This window comes from Panthera leo, chromosome B1 (genome assembly GCF_018350215.1).
Source record: "Panthera leo isolate Ple1 chromosome B1, P.leo_Ple1_pat1.1, whole genome shotgun sequence".
In the NCBI taxonomy this organism is placed as follows: Eukaryota; Metazoa; Chordata; class Mammalia; order Carnivora; family Felidae; genus Panthera; species Panthera leo.
In genome coordinates, this window is record NC_056682.1 from 22,905,426 (window position 1) to 22,926,267 (window position 20,842).

The window sequence follows — 20,842 nt, forward strand, 5'->3', positions numbered from 1 at the left end:
AATTAGGGACTAAGGTTGGGAACCCAATAAATAGTAAGCTATACTTAATATATTAATGACTAACACATCCTAAAATCATGGAAATCAAGGACAAATGCTTAAATATAACATTTTATAATTTGTGATTATGAATTTATATATATGAATAGTATTTCTGGCATTACAGATAAAATTAACTTTATTGTGAATGCTTGAGAGTAGCTATCAAGACTATAAGTGTATCCTTTTAGCTATAATCTTCATAAATAAAGCTTTCTAAAGGAATAAAATACTATTTTATGCCTACTTGCTTCTATAACTGTAATAAGAAACTTTTCAATGTGTTTTTTTCCAATTATGTAATATTAATCATAATTTCATTCAATCAAATCCTACTTAGTACACAGAAAATGCAACACCCTTAATTGCATGTGATCTAGCATTGACAAATCATCATCGTATTTGTAGAATAGTTTTTCCTTCAAAGAACTCTTTCACTGGTGTGCAGACTCCAAATTTTCCTACTAAGATGAACTCTACTTGAAGAGTTCACTTTTCTTGTCAGATAATAACAACCAACTAACGACTTCTAAAAACTGTGCAGATCGATCAGAAGAGGAAACAAAACTATTCATCCTTGTAGCATAACTGGGATAAAAAGTAGACTACAGACTGTAAAATATACAAAAGTGGGAAAATCAACATCTGCGACCTCCTACCCATCCAAGAATGGGAAGTAAGGGTGGAGACCATGGAAAAGGAGGGGAAGAGAAATCCTAGCAGTGGTGAAATGCAAAATAGAAAAATCACGCCAAGAAAGAAAAGATCTCACCTGAATTAGGAAATATTGACAATAGGTCTAAGAATTGGTGGATAAGAAGAGTGGCTGCTGGCCAATATAAAAGAAGAGGCTTAAAAGTATACAGGAACCAATATAGCAGTCTTGAGGATGCACTACTCTGGGAAATGAGAGGCGACACAGGAGAGCTAGACAGTACTTAGGGGCTTGTTGATATAGTGAAGGGAGAAGCAAGTCATGAGAAGGAAGGAACAAAGGAAGGAAGGAGAAAACTGCTGTGTTCAACCTATTCCACTTTATAAAGAGAAAAGGGTACCTGAGTTAAAAAAAAAAAAAAAAAATTAAAAACTAGTAGGCTAGGTGTGCCTGGCTGGCTCAGTCAGTAGATCATGAGACTCTTGATCTCAGATTGTAGGTTCGAGCCCCGCATTGGGGTGTAGAGATTACTTAAAAATAAAATAAAATAAAATAAAAAAACTACTAGGATAACCATCACTCCCACATATAAACTATTATTTCTAGTGTAGAAAAGAAAAAAAATTAAAGCAGCAAATAGCAAGCAGTATCCATGCGATGCTACTATAAAAAGAAAACAAACACACAAAAAAGAAAACCAAAAGTGCATGATCCTTCAACTGATGAAAAATTTACCTAAAAAAACAGCCATGAAGAGAAAAATAAAACACAGTATTCCAACTGTAGCAAGCATCATTAAATAAGCATTTGAGGATATTAAAAAAACAAACACTTACATTAGAAATTCAAAAACTCAAAAGAGAAAGTAAATAAAAACAGGAAGATGTTAGGTGAGAGCCGACCAAAAAATCAACAGAAGGAATAAACAAGACTAAACAAAACAAAGCAGAATCCTTGAAGAACTGGGTACTGTATTGCAAGGTGCTCAAAGAACAGAGTTGACTGAAAATGTAATAAAGGACACCACTGAAAAGAATTTAAAACAGGTAAGAGAACAAAAACAACATAAAAGTGAAAAAGGTATGATATCAAAGTTGGAATAAAAAGATAGGATGAGAGACACTGATTTTATGGTGGTAGAAGGCAAGCAGCAATTTCAGCACATGAAAAGAGAACACCTCAGACCCTGGGAGGTACAGTAAAAGGAGAGACATGATCTTTTGCCTTTAAGAACCACACTTGGAGACTTCCTCGAAATAAAAAAAAACACACCCAAGTGCAGCTCTCCAAAAACCATTCAAGCACCTTTAAATTACCCAATTGCTGGACCTGCCATCTTCTACCAGTGGGCTCTGAACTAACTTTGCCATTCTTCTGAAGCTTAAGGAATTTATGGGAAACATAAATGGCTACTTGGCTTCCATACAAAACATCAATCAACCTTTCTGGATATTTTTCTCAGCCCATTCCCACGGCTATTGCTTCCTGGGAGTAGACAAGGGATATCATGTTAATGGCATGGGCAAATAAGACAAGTGAGACTATCCTCAGGTTCTGTCTAGTATCATGCACACAATTTAATCATGCAAACCGAGTTGGGGATCTGAAGTCTACCAACCAGTCAAAAGATGACATCGGAGGCACTGTAAACCAGTGCCCCTTAAATCATGTAGGTCCTACTGGGGAACCTCAATAATTATAAACAACATTTCTTAGGGGCACAATATGCACTCCCGTGTTCCTCATGTGAAAGTCTAATACTATCTTGTCATCAGTACCATGGTAAACTGTACCTAAGGATGGATAAGAGACTATCCAGTGCTTAGTGTTTAAGAAAGCATAAAGCTTCAGCTCCAACAATAAGAAAAAGAAAAGGCATCCAAATTAGTAAGGAAAGAGTAAAATTGTCACTATTTGCAGATGACATGATGCTATTCATAGTAAACCCTAAATAAAGACTCCATAAACAAATACGTGAAGTCCCAGCATACAAAATTAATAAACAAAAATCAGTTGCACTTCTATACACTATTAATAAAGTAGCAGAAAGAGAAATTAATAAGACAATTACATTTACAAACTGCACCCAAACAAATAAAATATCTAGGAATAAACTAAGGAGGTAAAAGACCTGTATTCTGAAATTTATAAAACACTGATGAAAGAAAATGAAAGTGACACCAACAGATGGCAAGATGCACCATGCTCATGGACTAGAAGAATTAACACAGTTAAGACCTCCATACTACCCAAAGCACTCTATGGATTCAATGCAATCCCAATCAAAATTCAATAGTATTTTTCACAGAACTAGAACAAATAATCCTAAAATCTTTATGGAACCACAAAAGACCCCAAGTAGCCAAAACAGAGAAAGAAGAACAAAACTTGGAGGTATCATAACTGAGAATTCAACATCTACTACAAAGCTAGAGTAATCAGAGATGCCTGGGTGGCTCAGTAAGTTGAGCATCCGACTTCGGCTCAGGTCATAATCTCGCATTCAAGGGTTGTAGCCCCGTGTTGGACTCTCTGCTGACAGCTCAGAGGCTGGAGCCTGTTTTGGATTCTGTGTCTCCCTCTCTCTCTGTCCCTCCCCTGCTCATGCTCTCTCAAAAAATAAAATAAAATGTCAAAAAAAAAAAGCTATAGTAATTAAAATAATATTGTACTAGCATAAAAATAGGAATATAGATCCATGGAAAAGAAGAGACAACCCAGAAATAAACTCGCGTGTACAGGGTCAGTTCATCTACAACAAAGGAGACAAGAATCTACAAAGGGGAAGAAACCATCTCTACATTCTGAAGAAGAAGCTGGACCACTTTCTTACACCTATACAAAAATAAGCTCAAAATGGACTAAAGGCTTAATGTAAAACCTGAAACCATAAAATCCCTTAAGATTACGTAGGCAGTAATTGGTCTTAGCAGTGTTTCTTTGCATCTGTCTCCTGAGGCAGGGGAAACAAAAGCAAAAAGAAACAATTTGCAGTGCATCAAAATAAAAAGCTTTTACACAGTGAAGAAAATCATCAACAAAACAATGTAACAAAGTGAAAAGGACAAGGTATTTATGAAACATGTATCTGATAAGGGGTTAATATCCAAAATATATAAAGAACTCTTACAACTCAACATCAAGAAAACAAAATAATCTAATTAAAAATGGGCAGAGGATGTAAACAGTCATTTCTCCAAAGAAGATGTAAGATGGACGACAGACACAGGAAAAAATGCTCATCATCAGGAAAATGCAAATCCAGATCACAATAAGACATCACCTCACACCAGTCAGAATGGCTAGAACTAAGAAGACAACAAATAACAAATGTTGCTGAAAATGTAGAGAAAAGGAAACTCATAGACTACTGGTGGGTATATAAATTGGTGCAACCACTGAAGAAAATAGTACTGAGGTTCCTCAAAATACTAAAAATAGAAATACCATATGACCTAGTAATTTCTCTTCAGGATATTCATCCAAAAAAAAAAAAAAAAAACAGAAAACACAAATTTGAAAAGATATACACACCCCTATGTTCACTGTAGCATTATTTCCAGTAGCCAAGATATGAAAGCAACCCTGACATATCTGATATGTCAGGTATGATATATCACTGATAGCTAACTGGATAAAGAAAATGTGGTATATACACAATGGAATATTATTACTCAGCCTTAAAAAAAGAAAAAAAATCTTGCCATTTATGACAACAGGGTAGACCTAGAGGATATTATGTTAAATGAAATAGACAAAGAAAGACAATTACCGTATCATTTCACTTCTATGTGGAATCTAAAAAAGCAAAACAAACAAGCAAGCAAACAAACAACAGAAACAGACTCATAAAAACAGAGAACAAACTGGTGTTTGCCAGAGGGGAGAGGGTTGAAAGGGGTGGTGAAATAGGTAAAAAGGAGTAAGACATACAAACTTCCAGTTACAAAATAAAGAAGTCACAAGAATAAGAAGTACAGGGAATACAGTCAAAACATCATAACATTGTAGAGTGGCAGATGGTAACTACATTTACCATGGTGAACATTTTGTAATGAATACAATGTATATAAGTGTCGAATACAATGTATATAAATGTCCAATCACTGTTATATATCTGAGACTAATATAATATTGTATGTTAAGGATACTTCCGTTTCAAATTTTTGATGAAGTTGAAAAAAAAAATAAGAACCAAAACACATTTTGCAGACAAATGCAAAATTTCAATATGGACAGTATAATATATCATTGAATTAATTTAATTCACTTAAAAGTGATAATGGTATTCTAATTATGTAAGGCAGTCCTTTTCTGAAAAGTTGCATACTAAAGTATTCAGTGGTGATATTTCATAATGTCTAAAATTATAGATATATTTGGTGTTATTTTTTATCTGTATTTAAAAACATGTAAAAGGAAATGTGGTAAAATGTTAATGATTAGTGAATCTTGGTAAAAAGTAGACTGGTGTCCTTGTACTACTGTTTCAATTACTGGTAGGTTTGAAATTTAAAATATGGGGGGACTAAAACCAGACTTAAAAACAATGAAATGGAACATGGAAATAATATGGAAAATACAAAGCGCTCCACGAATGTTACAATGTCACACTGAGTTCACTGAAAATACTAAAATAGTTGAAATTACCCAATCTGAGGAAGAGACACCTAGCAAGAAATTTCATACAATGAGTAAGTTATATATATGCCTTCACTTAAAAAAAAAGTAAGCTAGATGGAGCTCATCAAGAAGTGAGATCATTATTTATATTACACTGGTCATGGATTCAATCAAGCCTGAAACAGTTCTCAGGTAACACTCAAGCCAGGCAAAGAATGTGTGTGTGAATGGCATGAGAGTTTGCCAGTCTTTGACAAAGAAGTGAAATACTCTGTTCAGGTAATCAAGCATATGAGGAATACTGAATTCTTAAGTATAAAGAATTCTTAAGTATTAAAAATTAAGTCATAGAGAAATATTGTCTAAAGCAAAGAGGAAATGAGAAGGTTGTAGTCTCCAAGCCATTTATAAAGAACTTATATGTGCATTAAGCTATGTACAAGGGTAATTTTATTTTTATGCAATTTTCACCTTCTGTACTCACTTTAGAATCTAATCTCCTAAGAAATGTAAGCTCACTGTAGTAAAACCAAAGGCTGATGAGCTCCTTTTCACACAGTTTTCACCAGCCATCTCTAAACTGCCAGTCCTTGCTAGGAGATGGCTACTCTGAATCAAAGCTTTTCATGATCTAATGAATTTAAGAAATGCTGGCTTATGGATCCCTGCCCTAAAAGATTAATAATCTTAGAAGGCAATGCAAAAGCAAAATACAAAGTACAGTTCACAGGGTAAAGGCAATGGTGAACATGTACACTAAGGAAAACATTAAACTCTAACAGCATTGGAGTTCCAAACCTCATTCCTGACAGGTATAAGCTGTGTGACTCCGGATAAATTACATAACCTCTTAGTTTTGATGTTCTCATCTATACAATGGTTATTTCTTCAGGAGTACCTTCCTGAGTAGTAAGAATGACATGAGATATTATATAAATGACTTCACATGGGACCCCAATAGTTTATACATAATTAATTATTATACCTAGAGGAGGAAGGATGTTATCCAGGTAATATTCACGTGTCAATATCATAATTTATTCACATTCCTCTCTAAAATACCTGTATAATTACTAATCTTTTTCATTTATAGAAATCCAGTAACATACTAATCTCCAACACATCACCAAAACTTTGGTTACACATGCACCCTGCTTGATTCTACATGACTTTTTAATTTTCCTTTACTTGATTTTTTTCCTGCATCTAATGACCCATAATAATCTTAGAAAAGGATATTTTGTTCTTAGAATTTTTAGTGAATTCTGGAAGAGATGAGTAACGTTGTGGTAGAATACACCTAAAAGACTTAGCAATTATGGGAAATGCTCCCTAGAGTACAATATGATAAAGGAAGTTTGGAGTGAACACTTAGAGGAGGTGAGAATTGTACTGAGCAGTCTTAATTAACTTCATTTGCCCAAGGAGTTTGATGTTAGAACTGAGGAAGGTGAGAATTGAATTCTGAAATTTGTGAGTAAACTAACTGTAAAAGAAAAGCAGAATGATTTGGTAAGAGAGTTTACAAGGAAGCCAATAGCTCATTTACCAGCCTTTCAGTAGAAAAGCAACTGGAAAATCTGAGTTAACTCTGGAAGAAAATTTCACTTTTTCTTTTTTTTTTTTTTTCTTTTTGGGACAGAGAGAGACAGAGAATGAACGGGGGAGGGACAGAGAGAGAGGGAGACACAGAATCGGAAACAGGCTCCAGGCTCCGAGCCATCAGCCCAGAGCCTGACGCGGGGCTCGAACTCACGGACCGCGAGATCGTGACCTGGCTGAAGTCGGACGCTTAACCGACTGCGCCACCCAGGCGCCCCGAAAATTTCACTTTTTCTTAAAGAAAATAAAAACGGCAAAAACATCTCACAGAAGACAGCACTAAGAGTTTTAAATTGTAGCTATGAAAAAAGTTGTAGCTATAAACTTTTCAATGATTTGATAGAATTATAAAAATTATAGCGGTATTATTAAAATGGTCCAAAATTACAATGACACAGAAGGATCCAAGAAAATTTAATTCATGTTAAAAAAAAAAAAATGGCTACTGATGATAGGCTGCCTTTCTCAATGAATCTATATAATTTTTGTGGCTTAATTTATAATAAAGAAACATAATTTGAATAATTTTTCTTGAAAATTTTATTTGAAACTGTATTTCATCATAGTTGACACCCTGGAACCTCTTTGGCCCACGCTGCCCATTATTATATGGGTTACAGTTAGTACTCTCTTGGCTCAATAGAAATCACAGACCACTGCTAAACCACCATTACTTAACGGATCTTTCTTTGAGGTTTATACTATCCTGTAGTATAAATTTGTTATCCTCATCCACCAAAGTCCAAAGTATCCCTCTACCAGCTCACTTAATTTTTTTCCTCTCCGGTTCCATGATCACCCTGAGTAATTTTAAATACATGTTTATAACATAGATATTACCATAGCCTTATAGCTCCTCAAATGTCTCTACAAGATCAATAATAATCTACATTATATTTCACCAATTTACTTATTAAATAAAACCTTCTATAACTACTTCCTGACTTTCAATCCCATCCCACTTTTACACAAAACTTTCCACTCTTGTGACATTTAGCTAAGTTTATCAGCAGTCTCCAGTTTCCTCTGACCCATCACCCAACTCTGAACCCAGAGTTTTATGTTTCAAATACACTCTTCCTAGCACTCGGAAATCATCTGCCTAATCCAGTTCACACCATAAACCAAACATGCTAACTTATAAGAAGGGTGTTCTTCTTCCTTGATGGCTGAGTATTGATTAGGGGAAAAAAAGTCATTAATTTCTACAGATTCTTCAGTAAGAATTTGGATATTATAGTTTCAAAAGGATTCTCAATGCTACATGGTCATTCAGTTAGTTAACCTCCATATTCTTGATGCTCCTCAATGAAAGTAAATAAACAAAAGGTATGAATCATGTACCTGCTTCTTACCTCCCCTTTCTCTATACTGGCTGCACACTAGAATCACCCAGAGATCGTGTTTTTTAAAGTGGCAATGCCTCAGTCCCATCCCGAAACAATTACATCAAATTCTAGGGGAAGAAAAAAGAATTCTGGATATGGGAACCATGTCTGCTGTTTACTTTCTATTTGCCTCTAAACCTTCAACTATTTTTAATTCTCTAAAAATCCCACCCCTTCCTTGATCCACAAATTGTCTTAACTTTTCTAATAACTTCAATATTTTTCTCTTATATAATCTAAAACTTTTCTAAAATGTTAAAATTTATTACAAAATAGGCTATAATACACAGGTTATTTTGGCCTATGTGCCATTAAAAAATCAAGGTTCCATATTCGATAATTCATTCAAAAACATAATGCAGTAAGTAAAATAATACCTAAAGGATAAAGCATTTAACAGTATGTTATAGTTTATGTCATCAGAATACATGCAATTTTATATAACTATGAAGTAAAATACTTGGATAACAAAGTCTTTCTAGGTCACAGTTACAAGAAAACATAATGATCAATTAAATATATTTCTTCTTAATAGTGACAAATATAGGAAATCAATATATTTACTTTTTAAGAGCGAATTATTTCCCTGAAATATACAGTATTGTAGGATGCCAGAAGACACGTATTTTTAGTGGAAAATTAAATATTACACCAAAATGCCAGTTAAGGTGGTGTTTTTGTCTGAGTAGGATCTTATGGCATCCTTGAAGGTACAGAAACCTTTATCCAAATGTGCTAGCCCAATTGTGACAACACCGTTAATGCCAACTCGAATACTGGTCCTCATATACGATAGGAGGAGAACCCAGAATCATCTGCAATGCTGTTTTTCAAAATACTTTGCTCACCTTCTTCTCTACCCACTTTCAGACATGCCCCCAACATACAGTCTTTATCGGGTCATAGGGTCCTAATAAGATCCTTCTAGAATTTTTTTTTTTATTTTGAAAGCCGAGAGAGAGAGAGAGAGAGAGAGAGAGAGAGAGAGAGAGAGAGAGGAAGGGAGACAGAGGGAGGGAGAGGGAGAAAGCAGGTGAGGGGCAGAGAGAGGGAGAGGAGAATCCCAAGCAGGGTCCATGCTCTCAGCGCAGCCCATGTCTCGAGACATGGGACTCAATCCCACAAACTGAGATCATGACGGGAGCCAGAATCAAGAATTAGACACTTGACCAACTGAGCCACCCAGGTGACCCAATCCTTCTAGAGAATTCTGAGACACCGAAATTCCCTTTCTGCAAACTAGTCTGAATGAATTAAACTTTTTTCCATTGACCCACGTTACTGACAACTTCAGTTTGCAATCGAATTCACAATTATTTAAAATCTAAAAGTCTACACATAAACAACGTGAAGAGTGAAGATGTGGAGACACCGCATAAAAGTGTTTGTTCTTGAGAAGAACAAGTGTTCAGCCAAGAAGAAATAGATAATCTGAATTGTCCTTAACCACTGAGGAAATGAAATAATGCAATTTAAAATCACAAGGCCAAGATGGTTTTACTGAAGGATTCTATCAAATATTTAAGGAAGAATTAACACTAGCTAACACTATCTTCTAAAACTGTGTAATTTTACACAATCTCTTCCAGAAAGTAAATGAGGGGGAACATTTTCCAAATCATTTTATGAGGCCAGTATTAGCCTCATACCAAACTAGACTAAAAAGAGTATAAAAAATAAAGAAGTATAGATCAATATCTATCATAAACTTAGATGCATATTTGTAATGGATTTTTATTAGCAAATAGAATCCAGCAATACGTAAAAAGAATACACCATAACCCAGTAGGATTTATTCCAAAATGGAAGGTTGGTTCAACATACAAAAATCAATTACCGTAAGGTACCATATTAAGCACCTAAAGATGAAAAATCCTATCATTCACGCCAAAAAAAAATTGATAAAATTCAACACCCATTCATGATCAGAACTCTCAGCAAACTCATAGAGAACTTGCTTAAGTTGATAAAGAACATCTTTACAAATCTTACAGCTAGTGGGGCACCTGGATGCCTCAGTGGGTTAAGCACCCGACTTCAGCTCAGGCCATTATCTCAGAGTTCCTGGGTCTGAGCCCCGCATCTGGCTCTGTGCTAAAGGCTCAGAGCCTGGAGCCTGCTTCAGATTCTGTCTCCCTCACTCTCTGCCCCTCCCCCACTTGCACTCTGTCTCTCAAAATAAATAAATAAACATTAAAAAAAATTTACAGCTAGTATCATCATTAATAATGAAAGACTACATAATGTCTTCCAAAGATCAGATTAAAATGTAAAACATAAAACTATAAAACTTTTAGAAAACAACATAAGAGAAAAATTTAGGGATACAGTGCTAGGCAAAGAGTTCACCTGGATAACAAAAGTAAATTATAAACCAAGAAACTGGTAAAGTGGACTCATTAAATAAATATCTGCGAAAGATATGTTATGAACATGAAAAGATAAGCCATAGACTAGGAGAAAATATTTGGAAGCTACATGTCTGACAAAGGACTAGTATCTACAATACATAAGGAACTCTCAAAACTCAGTAAAAAATCCAATTAAAACGTGGGCAAAAGGCATGAACAGATAGTTCATCAAAGACATGATATACAGACAACAAATAAGCAGATGAAAAGATGTTCAACCCAATGCCATAAGGAAAATGCAAAATAAAACCACAATGAGGTATCACTACATACTTGTCAAATGGCTAAAACAGTGATAAATGCTGGTGAAGATATGGAAAACTACATCAGGCATACACTGCTAGAGGAAATGTAAAATGATACAGCCACTCTGGAAAACATTTTGGCAGTTTCTCATAAAGCAAAACATGCAACTACCAAACAACCTAGCCATATCCCAGAGAAATGAAACCTTAGGTTCGTAGAAAAACCCATACCAAAATGTTCACAAAAGTTGTAATTTTAATAGTCATAAACCAGAAATAATCCAGATGTCCTGTAACAGATGGATGGTTAACAAACTGCAGGACATTCACCCCATGAAAGTTTACTCAGTAATAAAAAGAATGATGACTATTGATAAATGCAACAAGTTGGATGGATGTTGAGGGCATTATGGCAAGTTATAAAACACCAAACCCAAAAAATCGTCAAGAGTAGGATTCCACCCACATCACATTATTAAAACAACAAAATGGAGTACAAATGCAGGATGTGGGAGTGGAATGGGAATGGGTGCATGGATGTGGCTATAAAGGGCAAGAGGAGGGATTCTTATGGTAATGGAACTGTTGTATACCTTCTATACAATACCTTCCATATCATATGTTGTATACCTTCTATATCAATACCAATACTCTACTTTTGACATTGTACTACAGTTTTACAAGATGTTACCATTGGGGGACACTGAGCAAAAGGTATATAGGATCTCTCTGCATTGTTTCTCACAATTGCATGTGAACCTACATTATCTCAACATTAAAAAAAATTTTTTTAAAGGATGTTGCATACATATTTGTACTTGTCCAAAATTTTCCTTACTATTTTCCCACTAAAAGATATTTCAATCATTTAAATGATTTACTTCTGGGGCGCCTGGGTGGCTCGGTCAGTTGAGCATCCGACCTCCACTCAAGTCATGATCTTACGGTCCATGAGTTCAAGCCCCCCGTTGGGCTCTGTGCTAACAGCTAAGAGCCTGGAGCCTGCTTCGGATTCTGTGTCTCCCTCTCTCTGACCCACCCCCGTTTATGCTCTGTCTCTCTCTGTCTCAAAAATAAATAAACAGTAAAAAAAATTTTTTAAATAAATAAATAAATAAATAAATTTATAAATGAATGATTTACTTCTGTTTTATAGAAGAACCTTCTAATCACTGGAAGTAATTAAAAGTAAATGGATTTCTGTAGGTAAAAGTATGACTCTCGATTAAACTGTTAAAATAGAATATGTTTAAGGAGGTGACTTGATTGCCCATAAAATATAATTAGGTAACTTACAGACAATATTCGAAACAAATCTTATCACACATTTACCTTTATACAGGACATAAAGAAGAAAATATGTTTTATGATTACTCTTGCATTGGTTAATAAGTATTACACACAGTAAAAGAATATTATTTTCTAAAATATACCGATATTGAGCTTACCTTGAAGTGCACATTTAGAGCAGACTATAACCTTGAACAGCTGTTGAATTCTATTACATAGATTTACTTAAGTGTAATAAATATACAAGCATGGGATAGTAGTTTTAAAATTTTTTAGAACACATAAATTACCTGCACACAGAACACTGCCGTTGAGGCTGAAGAGCAGTGAACATAACGATCATAGAATAGTTTCGAGGTGGTGCCTTTATAAATTTTCGGAATTTATCGCCATTCATTCGGAAGATTGAGCGCCTGGAACTCCATTCCATCAGCTGTTCTACTTTTTCAGCTAAAAGATTCTGCAATTAAACACAGGAATTTAAATTTACACAGGGTTAAAGTCCTCCACTATGTATTTCATATATACTGAATTGCATGAGATTCTACCTTACCCCAAATTAATTTCTGTTTAAAGTTTTTCTTTTGGTGAATATATCTATTATTAATTGACTGTATATGCATAAAATATTTCATTTTATTTTCCCTAAAGATTGCAAAGGTTTATAAAACAGACATAAAAAGTAAAACAGACTACCACTTCCACAAAGATAAAACACACATGCTTTTCCCTAATCTACCACTAAATACAGAAAAACATGCTGTCCATTACATAAAAAGCAAATATAGGAAGGCTCTGAAAAAGGATGTCCAATGTTAAAAAAAGAAGGAAATCCTGCTATTTGCAACAACATGGATAAAAATACAGGGTATTACGCCAAGTGAAATAAGCCAGTCATGTAAGAATAAATATGGCATGATTCCACTTGTATGAGGTTCCCAAAATAGTCAAACTCCTAGAAGCAGAGAAAAAACAGTGGTTGCCAGGGGTTAGGGGAGGAAGAAATGGACAATTGTTGCTCAATGGGTATAAAGATTCAGTTAAGCAAGATGAGTAAGTTCCTGAGATCTATTGGACCACATAGTATCTATAGTTAACAACTGAGTACTGTGACCTTTAAAATATGCTAAAGAGGACAGATCTCATGTTAAGTGTTCACACCACCACATACACACACGCATGCACACACGCAAAGAACACAAGGCAATTTTTGAAGGTGATGCATGTGTTTGGTATTTTGATTGTGGTAACGGAATCACAGATGTATACATATGTTGAAGCCATCAATATATATATCAAGGGTGTTCAGTGTTTTGTATATCAACGATAACCCAATAAAACTTTTAAGAAAGGAGGAGAAAGAGAGAGGAGAGGCAGGCATCTTACCCTGAGTTAGGGTAAAAGACTTGCTGAACTGCTCTGCACCTACCTGAGGGAGAAAAAAGGTAACAGAAATGGAAGAGAAAAGGGAAGCAGGGGCAGTAACTTGCTCAAAGAGCATCATGCTTAGTTAGTAGTTGGACACAACATTCAGGTAAATGCACAATGGCAGAGTGACAATGACAAAAAAGAAATATTGTAACTAATTACTGGGATAATGTTACTTAAAAAAAAAAAAGACAACAAAATTTTACCTTACCAAAAAAGTACCAGCTGAAATTCATCCTAATCTCAAAACAGGCTAATTATTTGGATTTGATTATATTTGTCTGTAGGCCTTTAATTCCACGTGCAGATAGAACATGAATATATTTCCATAAAAATAATACTCTTGCTAAACTGAAAGTTAAATAAAATTTTAGAAGACACTGCTCTGCTTCATCAATACACACAAAACAGCTAAAAACTGAGCAGAAGGACTTACACGAACTTTTCTTACTTTGAATTCTGAGGAATAAAGTGAGGCTGTTTCCATGTTAAGCATAATTTACTAGTGTTTGTCTTATAAAAATTTTCATATATTTAATATGATTTAAAATCTTCAATTGTTTACCCTAACACTCAGTGAGTCAATTTAACATCTGTAAATTCTTCTGAAATAATTTTAAAATAAAGCATTTTATTTATAGGGACTGTGACCCTCTATGTAAAGACAGAACCTCCAACTAGCAATCAAGCAAAGTCTTAATACACTAATGAGGGCAAAAAGAACTGGTCTGAAAAACAGCAGATTGTCTGCAGGTTCCTAGGGCGTTTTAGTATATTTTTCTCAACAAACACACACACACACACACACACACACACACACACACACACACACACACTTTCCTCTTATTATTATTTTTTATTTATTTATCTTGAGAGGAAGAGAAAGAGAGAACGCACAACCCAAGGGGGAAGGGGCAGAGAGGGAGAGAATCCCAAGCAGGCTGAGCGCTGTCAGTGCAGATCCCGACGCAGGGCTTGATCTCATCAGTGAGAGCGTGACCTGAGCCAAAATCAAGGGTCCAGACGCTTAACCGACTGGGCTACCGAGACACTCCCACACACACACGTTCCTTTTAAATTCTCTAATAATAATTCTATAACAATTAGATTCTATAATAATCTAATTCTATTCTACAATAATTCTATAATAACGTTACTCTATTTTTTGTTGTTAAAAACAATCACATCTTTACACCAATACGTTATCTATCATGACATTAAATAAATTTGAAAAGTAGAAGATTTTGTTCTACTTCCACTTTTTCAGTTATCAAAGAAGCAAGCCAGTTTCAAGCGTGCTGGCAAAAACGAGTATCCTGAGTCAGAAATATACTTTTTTTCTCTGGCAAGGTTTTTTTGTTTTCCAGCTTTACTAAAGTATAAGTGACCAAACTGTAAGATATTTAAAGTATACAACATGATGAATGGATATACATATACACTGTGAAAAGATTCCTTCCATCTAGTTAACTGACATATTCATCACCTCACACAGAATACCTTTTTTTCTTTCCTTTATTTATGGTGGGGGGCGGGGTGGGCGAGAACACTTAAGTTCTATAGTCACCATGTTATACATTAGATCCTCAGACCTTATTCACCTTATATCTAAAAGTTTGTAACCTTTTATCAAGTTTCCTTGTCCCCCTCCACCACCACCCTTTTATGGGCCTGCTCCTGACAACGACTTTTCTGTCCCTACTGTTTCTATGATTTCAAATATATATATATTTTTAATTCAACATATAAGTGACTGCATTTTATAAACACACATACATCATACTTGTTAATCCATTCTCATGGTACAAAAGGCACCATGAGCTCCATGTTGTCACCCAAGTCTCATGGGGCTGGTGTGGAACAGCCTGGATAGATGATCATTTAGCGGGTTTATGAGAGAGCTGAAGAACTCTAAGGTTAAGAAACCCAATCTTTGAAAGGTACTGCTGGCAAACATGCCCAACCTCTGCTCTAGAGATAAAAATGATCTTTATTATCCTGAACAGGAAATAAATCTGTCCTGAAACTTTCCTAAGTCTAGATTTCTAAAGAAATCTAAATCAGGGGCACCTGGGTGGCTCAGTCAGTTGAGCATCCGACTGCGGCTCAGGTCATGATCTCACGGTCCGTGAGTTCGAGCCCCACATCGGGCTCTGTGCTGACAGCTCAGAGCCTCGAGCCTATTTCAGATTCTGTGTCTCCTTCTCTCTGACCCTCCCCCATTCATTCTCTGTCTCTCTCTGTGTCAAAAATAAATAAACGTTAAAAAAAAAAAAAAGAAATCTAAATTAAAATCAATTTACTATCTTTCAAGGCTGTTTGTACAACAATATCCTTGAAAAGACAGTCCAGCTAATGCCTGGGTTCAGATGTGCAGAAATATGAGAGATCCACGGAGATTTGCCTCCCCAAAATATCAATCAATGCATTCTTTAAATCACATAATTTGAAAACATAATTCCCCCCGCCCAACCTGCCAAAAAAAAAAAAAAAAAAGAAAGAAAAAGAAAAAGATCAAGTCAAATACTAAATACAGGTTGTTTATTGACCTTTTAGGAGTTACAAATCTAGTTCTGCTAAATATGCCTAAAAGAGAGTATGGAAATATAATTCAACTTGTCAAGAATAACTACTCTCTGAATGGTGGATATGGGTAGCTGTCCCTCATAGTTTCACAACTGGATTCTGTCACAACATCATAATCAGCTAAGAAAAATGTATCCATATATTCTAAAATATCTTTTGTCAGGATGTATATAGTTACAAAAATTTTTTTAAGCCTTCAAGACTTGAAAGGTTAAATATGGCACTCACTTTCCACAAACATCCACCTACATTAACAGATATTCCACATACACTTTCATTCCATCAAAACACATGTTAAAGAAAAGAAGCAGGTAAACAAGCCTGTTATTCATATTTCCCAGTGCTTCCATCTTTCAGATAATATGAAGCTTCTTACTGACAGAGACTAAGTAAGTTACATCCACCCTTTAAAAATTATACAAAAAATGTATAATAACTTGGCTAAAGTGGATTCTTTTTTATTATTTAATGTTTACTTATTTTTGAGACAGCGCGAGTAGGGGAGGGGCAGAGAGAGAGACACACGCAGAATCCAAAGTAGGCTCCAGGCCCCACGCTGTCAGCACAGAGCCCCACATGGGGCTCAAACTCATGAACTCTGAGTCAGACACCTAACCAACTAAGCCACCCAGGTGCCCCAAATTCCTTTTTTAAAGTACGCTTTTAGTTACTGGGTAGTTACTCTTTCAGAATTAAGCAAATATAAATCTTCCCTTTTTCTGACTATTCAGATTCCATAATTTGACAGTCACGGTGCTACAGATTTTAGGGTACACAGTCACATTCGACACCAATGTCAACATATAACTTTTACACAGTCATGCCTGGAAAAAAGTAAAATTCCAATTTTATGTAGTTTTCCTACTGCAAATAATCAGGAAAATACTTTTTTAGGAGAAAATACGCATCAGTTCCATCAGGGTACATCAGCCTGATAGACTAACTACAGTTGACCCTCTACAACACACGTTGTCAAGTGTGTGGGTCCAATGAGATATGAACTTTTTTCCATAAACATGCAGGACAGGTGCCTGGGTGGCTCAGGCATTAAGCATTCATCTTCAGCTCAGGTCATGATTTCACTGTTGGTGAGTTCAAGTCCCACATCAGATGAACTCCGAGCCCTGCTCTGGGTGAGCACAAGCCCTACTTCCAGTTAAAAAACAAAACAAAACAAAACAAAACAACACAAAACCCACGAGCCCCACTTCGGGGGGAGCCCTGCTTCTCTCTCTGCCCCTTGTGGGATTCTCTCTGCCCCTCATTCACTTGCAACCCCACTCTCAAGGGGGTTTATATCTCAAAGGAGATATATGTATCTCTCAAAGAGAAATATAAATGTAAATAATATAAATATATAAATATAAACAAATAAGTATATAGGAAATTTTTTGGAGATTTGTTTGAGACAATTTGAAAAACCTGTGTAACTTAGAAATGCTGAAAAAGAAAACAAGTTAACATATTATTGTGAAAAAACAGTATTTAATACAACATACAAAATATGTGTTAATTGCTGATGTCATTGTAAGGCTCTAGGACAAAGGAAGGCTATTAGTAGTTAAGTTCTGGGGACTCAAAAGTGATACTTGGATTTTCAACTGCATGGGAGTCGCCACCCCTAAGTCCTGCATTCTTCAAGGGTCAACTACATTGGTATTTTTGTTCCTACTGTGCTTAAAAGCAGGGTATCAGTGTGGACTGCTAATGCTGCCTGCAATGCATTCATGTACTTGAGTGAGTGTCACCACACCTTTACCAGATTAGGGTACTCATTTTCATTCATATTCTCTCTACTAACTTAATAAGTAAAAACGGTATCTCATTGTTCTAATTTGCACTGCGATTTGCTGGCAAAACTGAACAATTGTCTACAATTCTGCATACCTGTTCCATGTTCCTAGTTACCTCATGACCTTTATCTGTCATCTATTCACGAACACAATTTTATAGAAGACATGAAAATATATGTAATAAACCCCTTTCCATACTGATTCAAATTAAAACAGCACTAGGATAAGATTTTATCACTTCTAAATTATGTTCATTTTGCTTACAGGGTGAGCACTAGCAAAGTAATATTTTAAAAGTATGTATTTGAGGGCACTTGGGTGGCTCAGTCATTAAGCATCTGACTTTGGCTCAGGTCATGATTTCACGGTTCGTGCATTCAAGTCCCACATCGGGTGATCTCGTGCCCACACTGGGTGATGATGAGCCCCGCATCAGGTGAGCCCCGCTTCTCTCTCTGCCCCTCACTCACATGTGCTCTGTCTCTCTCAAATAATTAATTAAAGTATTTGATTATACTTTGTGAATTATTTCTCTTTAAAAAGTTTCAATTTACACTGTGAAAAATCTCAGTCCTTTAAAATCTGAAAAAAACAAATCCATGTTCTGGCGCCACAACGAATAACAAATGATGGTGCCATTAAGAAGTCTCCCTCCTATTCTCTTTTAATATCCTAACCGTTTGATTACTCAAACAAGTTTCTCTCTTAATGTGATGATTCAAACCAAACAGAGTCAAATCCACTGGTAAAATTTTCTTATGCATTTCAAGTACCAAACAACTTTTAATGTTTTCTTCTAAAATGTAAGCATAAGGGGTGACTGAAGTGTTCTCTCTCATGAATGTGGTGATAGAAACAAAACTAGGCTTTTGCCAAAACCCATAGAAATATACAACCCAAAAATGAATTTTAAGTATTTTTTAAAAATCAACCGGGATGGGGTGGGGGGGGGGGGGTTCTGAAATGAAATATAAACTTTAAAAAACAAAGCTCACTGTATTACAAATCAATCATATACACCTACTTTGGAAAACAGTATTTAACTGGATACTCTTAAAGCTAAAGAGAAAAGAACTGTATATAAATCCCATACTCTAGTTAGTTGTTTTATTTCTCACAAGATTAGCAATTGTGTTACTTTATGAATATACTAGAGTTGAAGAAAAAATTAAATATATATAATTATCAGATTTATTATTTTCAAAACAAAAGAACTTACAAGTAAGGAAAAGGAAAAGCAAGGAACAATGCTATGATATTAAACAGGAGTTAGAGGCATCCATATTAAGTATGGCTTTTAAAACAGATAAACACATACATACACATATGTACAAGTATACAGACACACACATATGTATGGATTACTATAAATATATTTCCTAACTATGTTCAATGAGAAGGCTGAGGAACAAGAACATCCCAACAGCACACATAGCGCTGAGATCTTAGTTTCTAAACAACATTCTCTATTAAAAAGAACCAAGGTTTCTTAGAGCAGCAACTGATTAAAAGGCTGAGACAGAGAAAAACAACATGAGACTAGAGTATCTTGTGGTACCAGAAAGTAAACAAGTGCTCAAGAAAGGCATGTCAAAGGGCATAGGAACCAACTAGAAAAAGCTCCCAATAACCAAAGCTGTAAAGTTTAAGCAACAATAAAAATGACCGTAGTACTGAATTTTAAACCAAATACTAAGAGGAAAAAAAAAAAAAGTCTATGAGTCCATACTTACATGTAAATTACTGAATGAGAAAACAAATAGGAGAGGGGCACCTGGGTGGCTGAGTAGGTTAAGCATCCAACTCTAGGTTTCAGCTCAGGACACGATCTCACAGTTTCCCAAGTTCAAGCCCCATGTCAGGCTTTGCACTCACAGCGCAGAGCCTGCTTGGGATTCTCTCTCTCTCTCCCTCACTCGCGCTCTTTCTCAAAATAAGTAAGTAAACTTAAAAAAAATGTTTAAAACAACAAACAAATACAAATAGGAGAAAGGGATTACTCTTCCTCAGAGAAGAATTCCAAGTAATAAATGGCGAAGTATTAGGGGTAACAGGAATACCACAGTAAGTAACATCAATGGGTTCTAAGCTTAGTTAGGAGGCACAATTTTGAAGAGAAGCAGAATATTTGCATAGTCTCAAAGTATCTTCCTAAAAATGTTTATTAATCATCAATAGAAAAATAGTACTGTGATAGTGAAGCAACCTAGCTGATACCTTACCCAAGCAGTCAATGTTAACAATACAGTAATAAGAGATGAACATCATGTATTCCTTGATACTGAGAAGAGCATATTATTCTTGCCAGAAACACATGACCTCAATCTAATCATGAAAAAAAAAAAAAAAAAAAACATCATACAAGCCCACACTAGTAACATTCTACAAAATAACTGACCAGTATCCTTCCAAGGTGTCAAGTTCATGAAAATAAGCAACCACGGAGGAACTGTCATAGAATGCAGAAGATGAAAGAGACGTGACAACTAAATACAATGTGAAACTCTGGAATGGATTCTGGAGCAGGATGGAGACATTTGTGAAATAACTAGTGATATGTGAATAATATCCATAGGTTAGTTAATAATACTGAGCCAAAGTTAACGTCTCATTTTTGGTAACCGTACGTATTGTTAACTCTGGGAGACACTGAGTGAAAGGCATATGGGACCAGTGTACAATTTCTGCAACAATTCTATAAATTTAAAATTACAGGTGACCCTTGAAAAACCCTGGGGTTAATGCCCCTGACCCCCCATGCAGCTGAAAATCCGCCAATAAC

At 35.5% G+C, this 20,842-nt stretch overlaps 1 protein-coding gene across 1 annotated transcript in view; it reads right to left on the minus strand.

Moving 5' to 3' along the window:
- TUSC3 (tumor suppressor candidate 3) overlaps nucleotides 1–20,842 on the minus strand; it is a 215,322-nt gene that overhangs the window by 140,460 nt on the left and 54,020 nt on the right. The window contains exon 3 of the mRNA XM_042936655.1: nucleotides 12,544–12,713. Coding sequence (XP_042792589.1) covers nucleotides 12,544–12,713 — 170 coding nt within the window. The remainder of the gene's footprint in view (nucleotides 1–12,543; nucleotides 12,714–20,842) is intronic.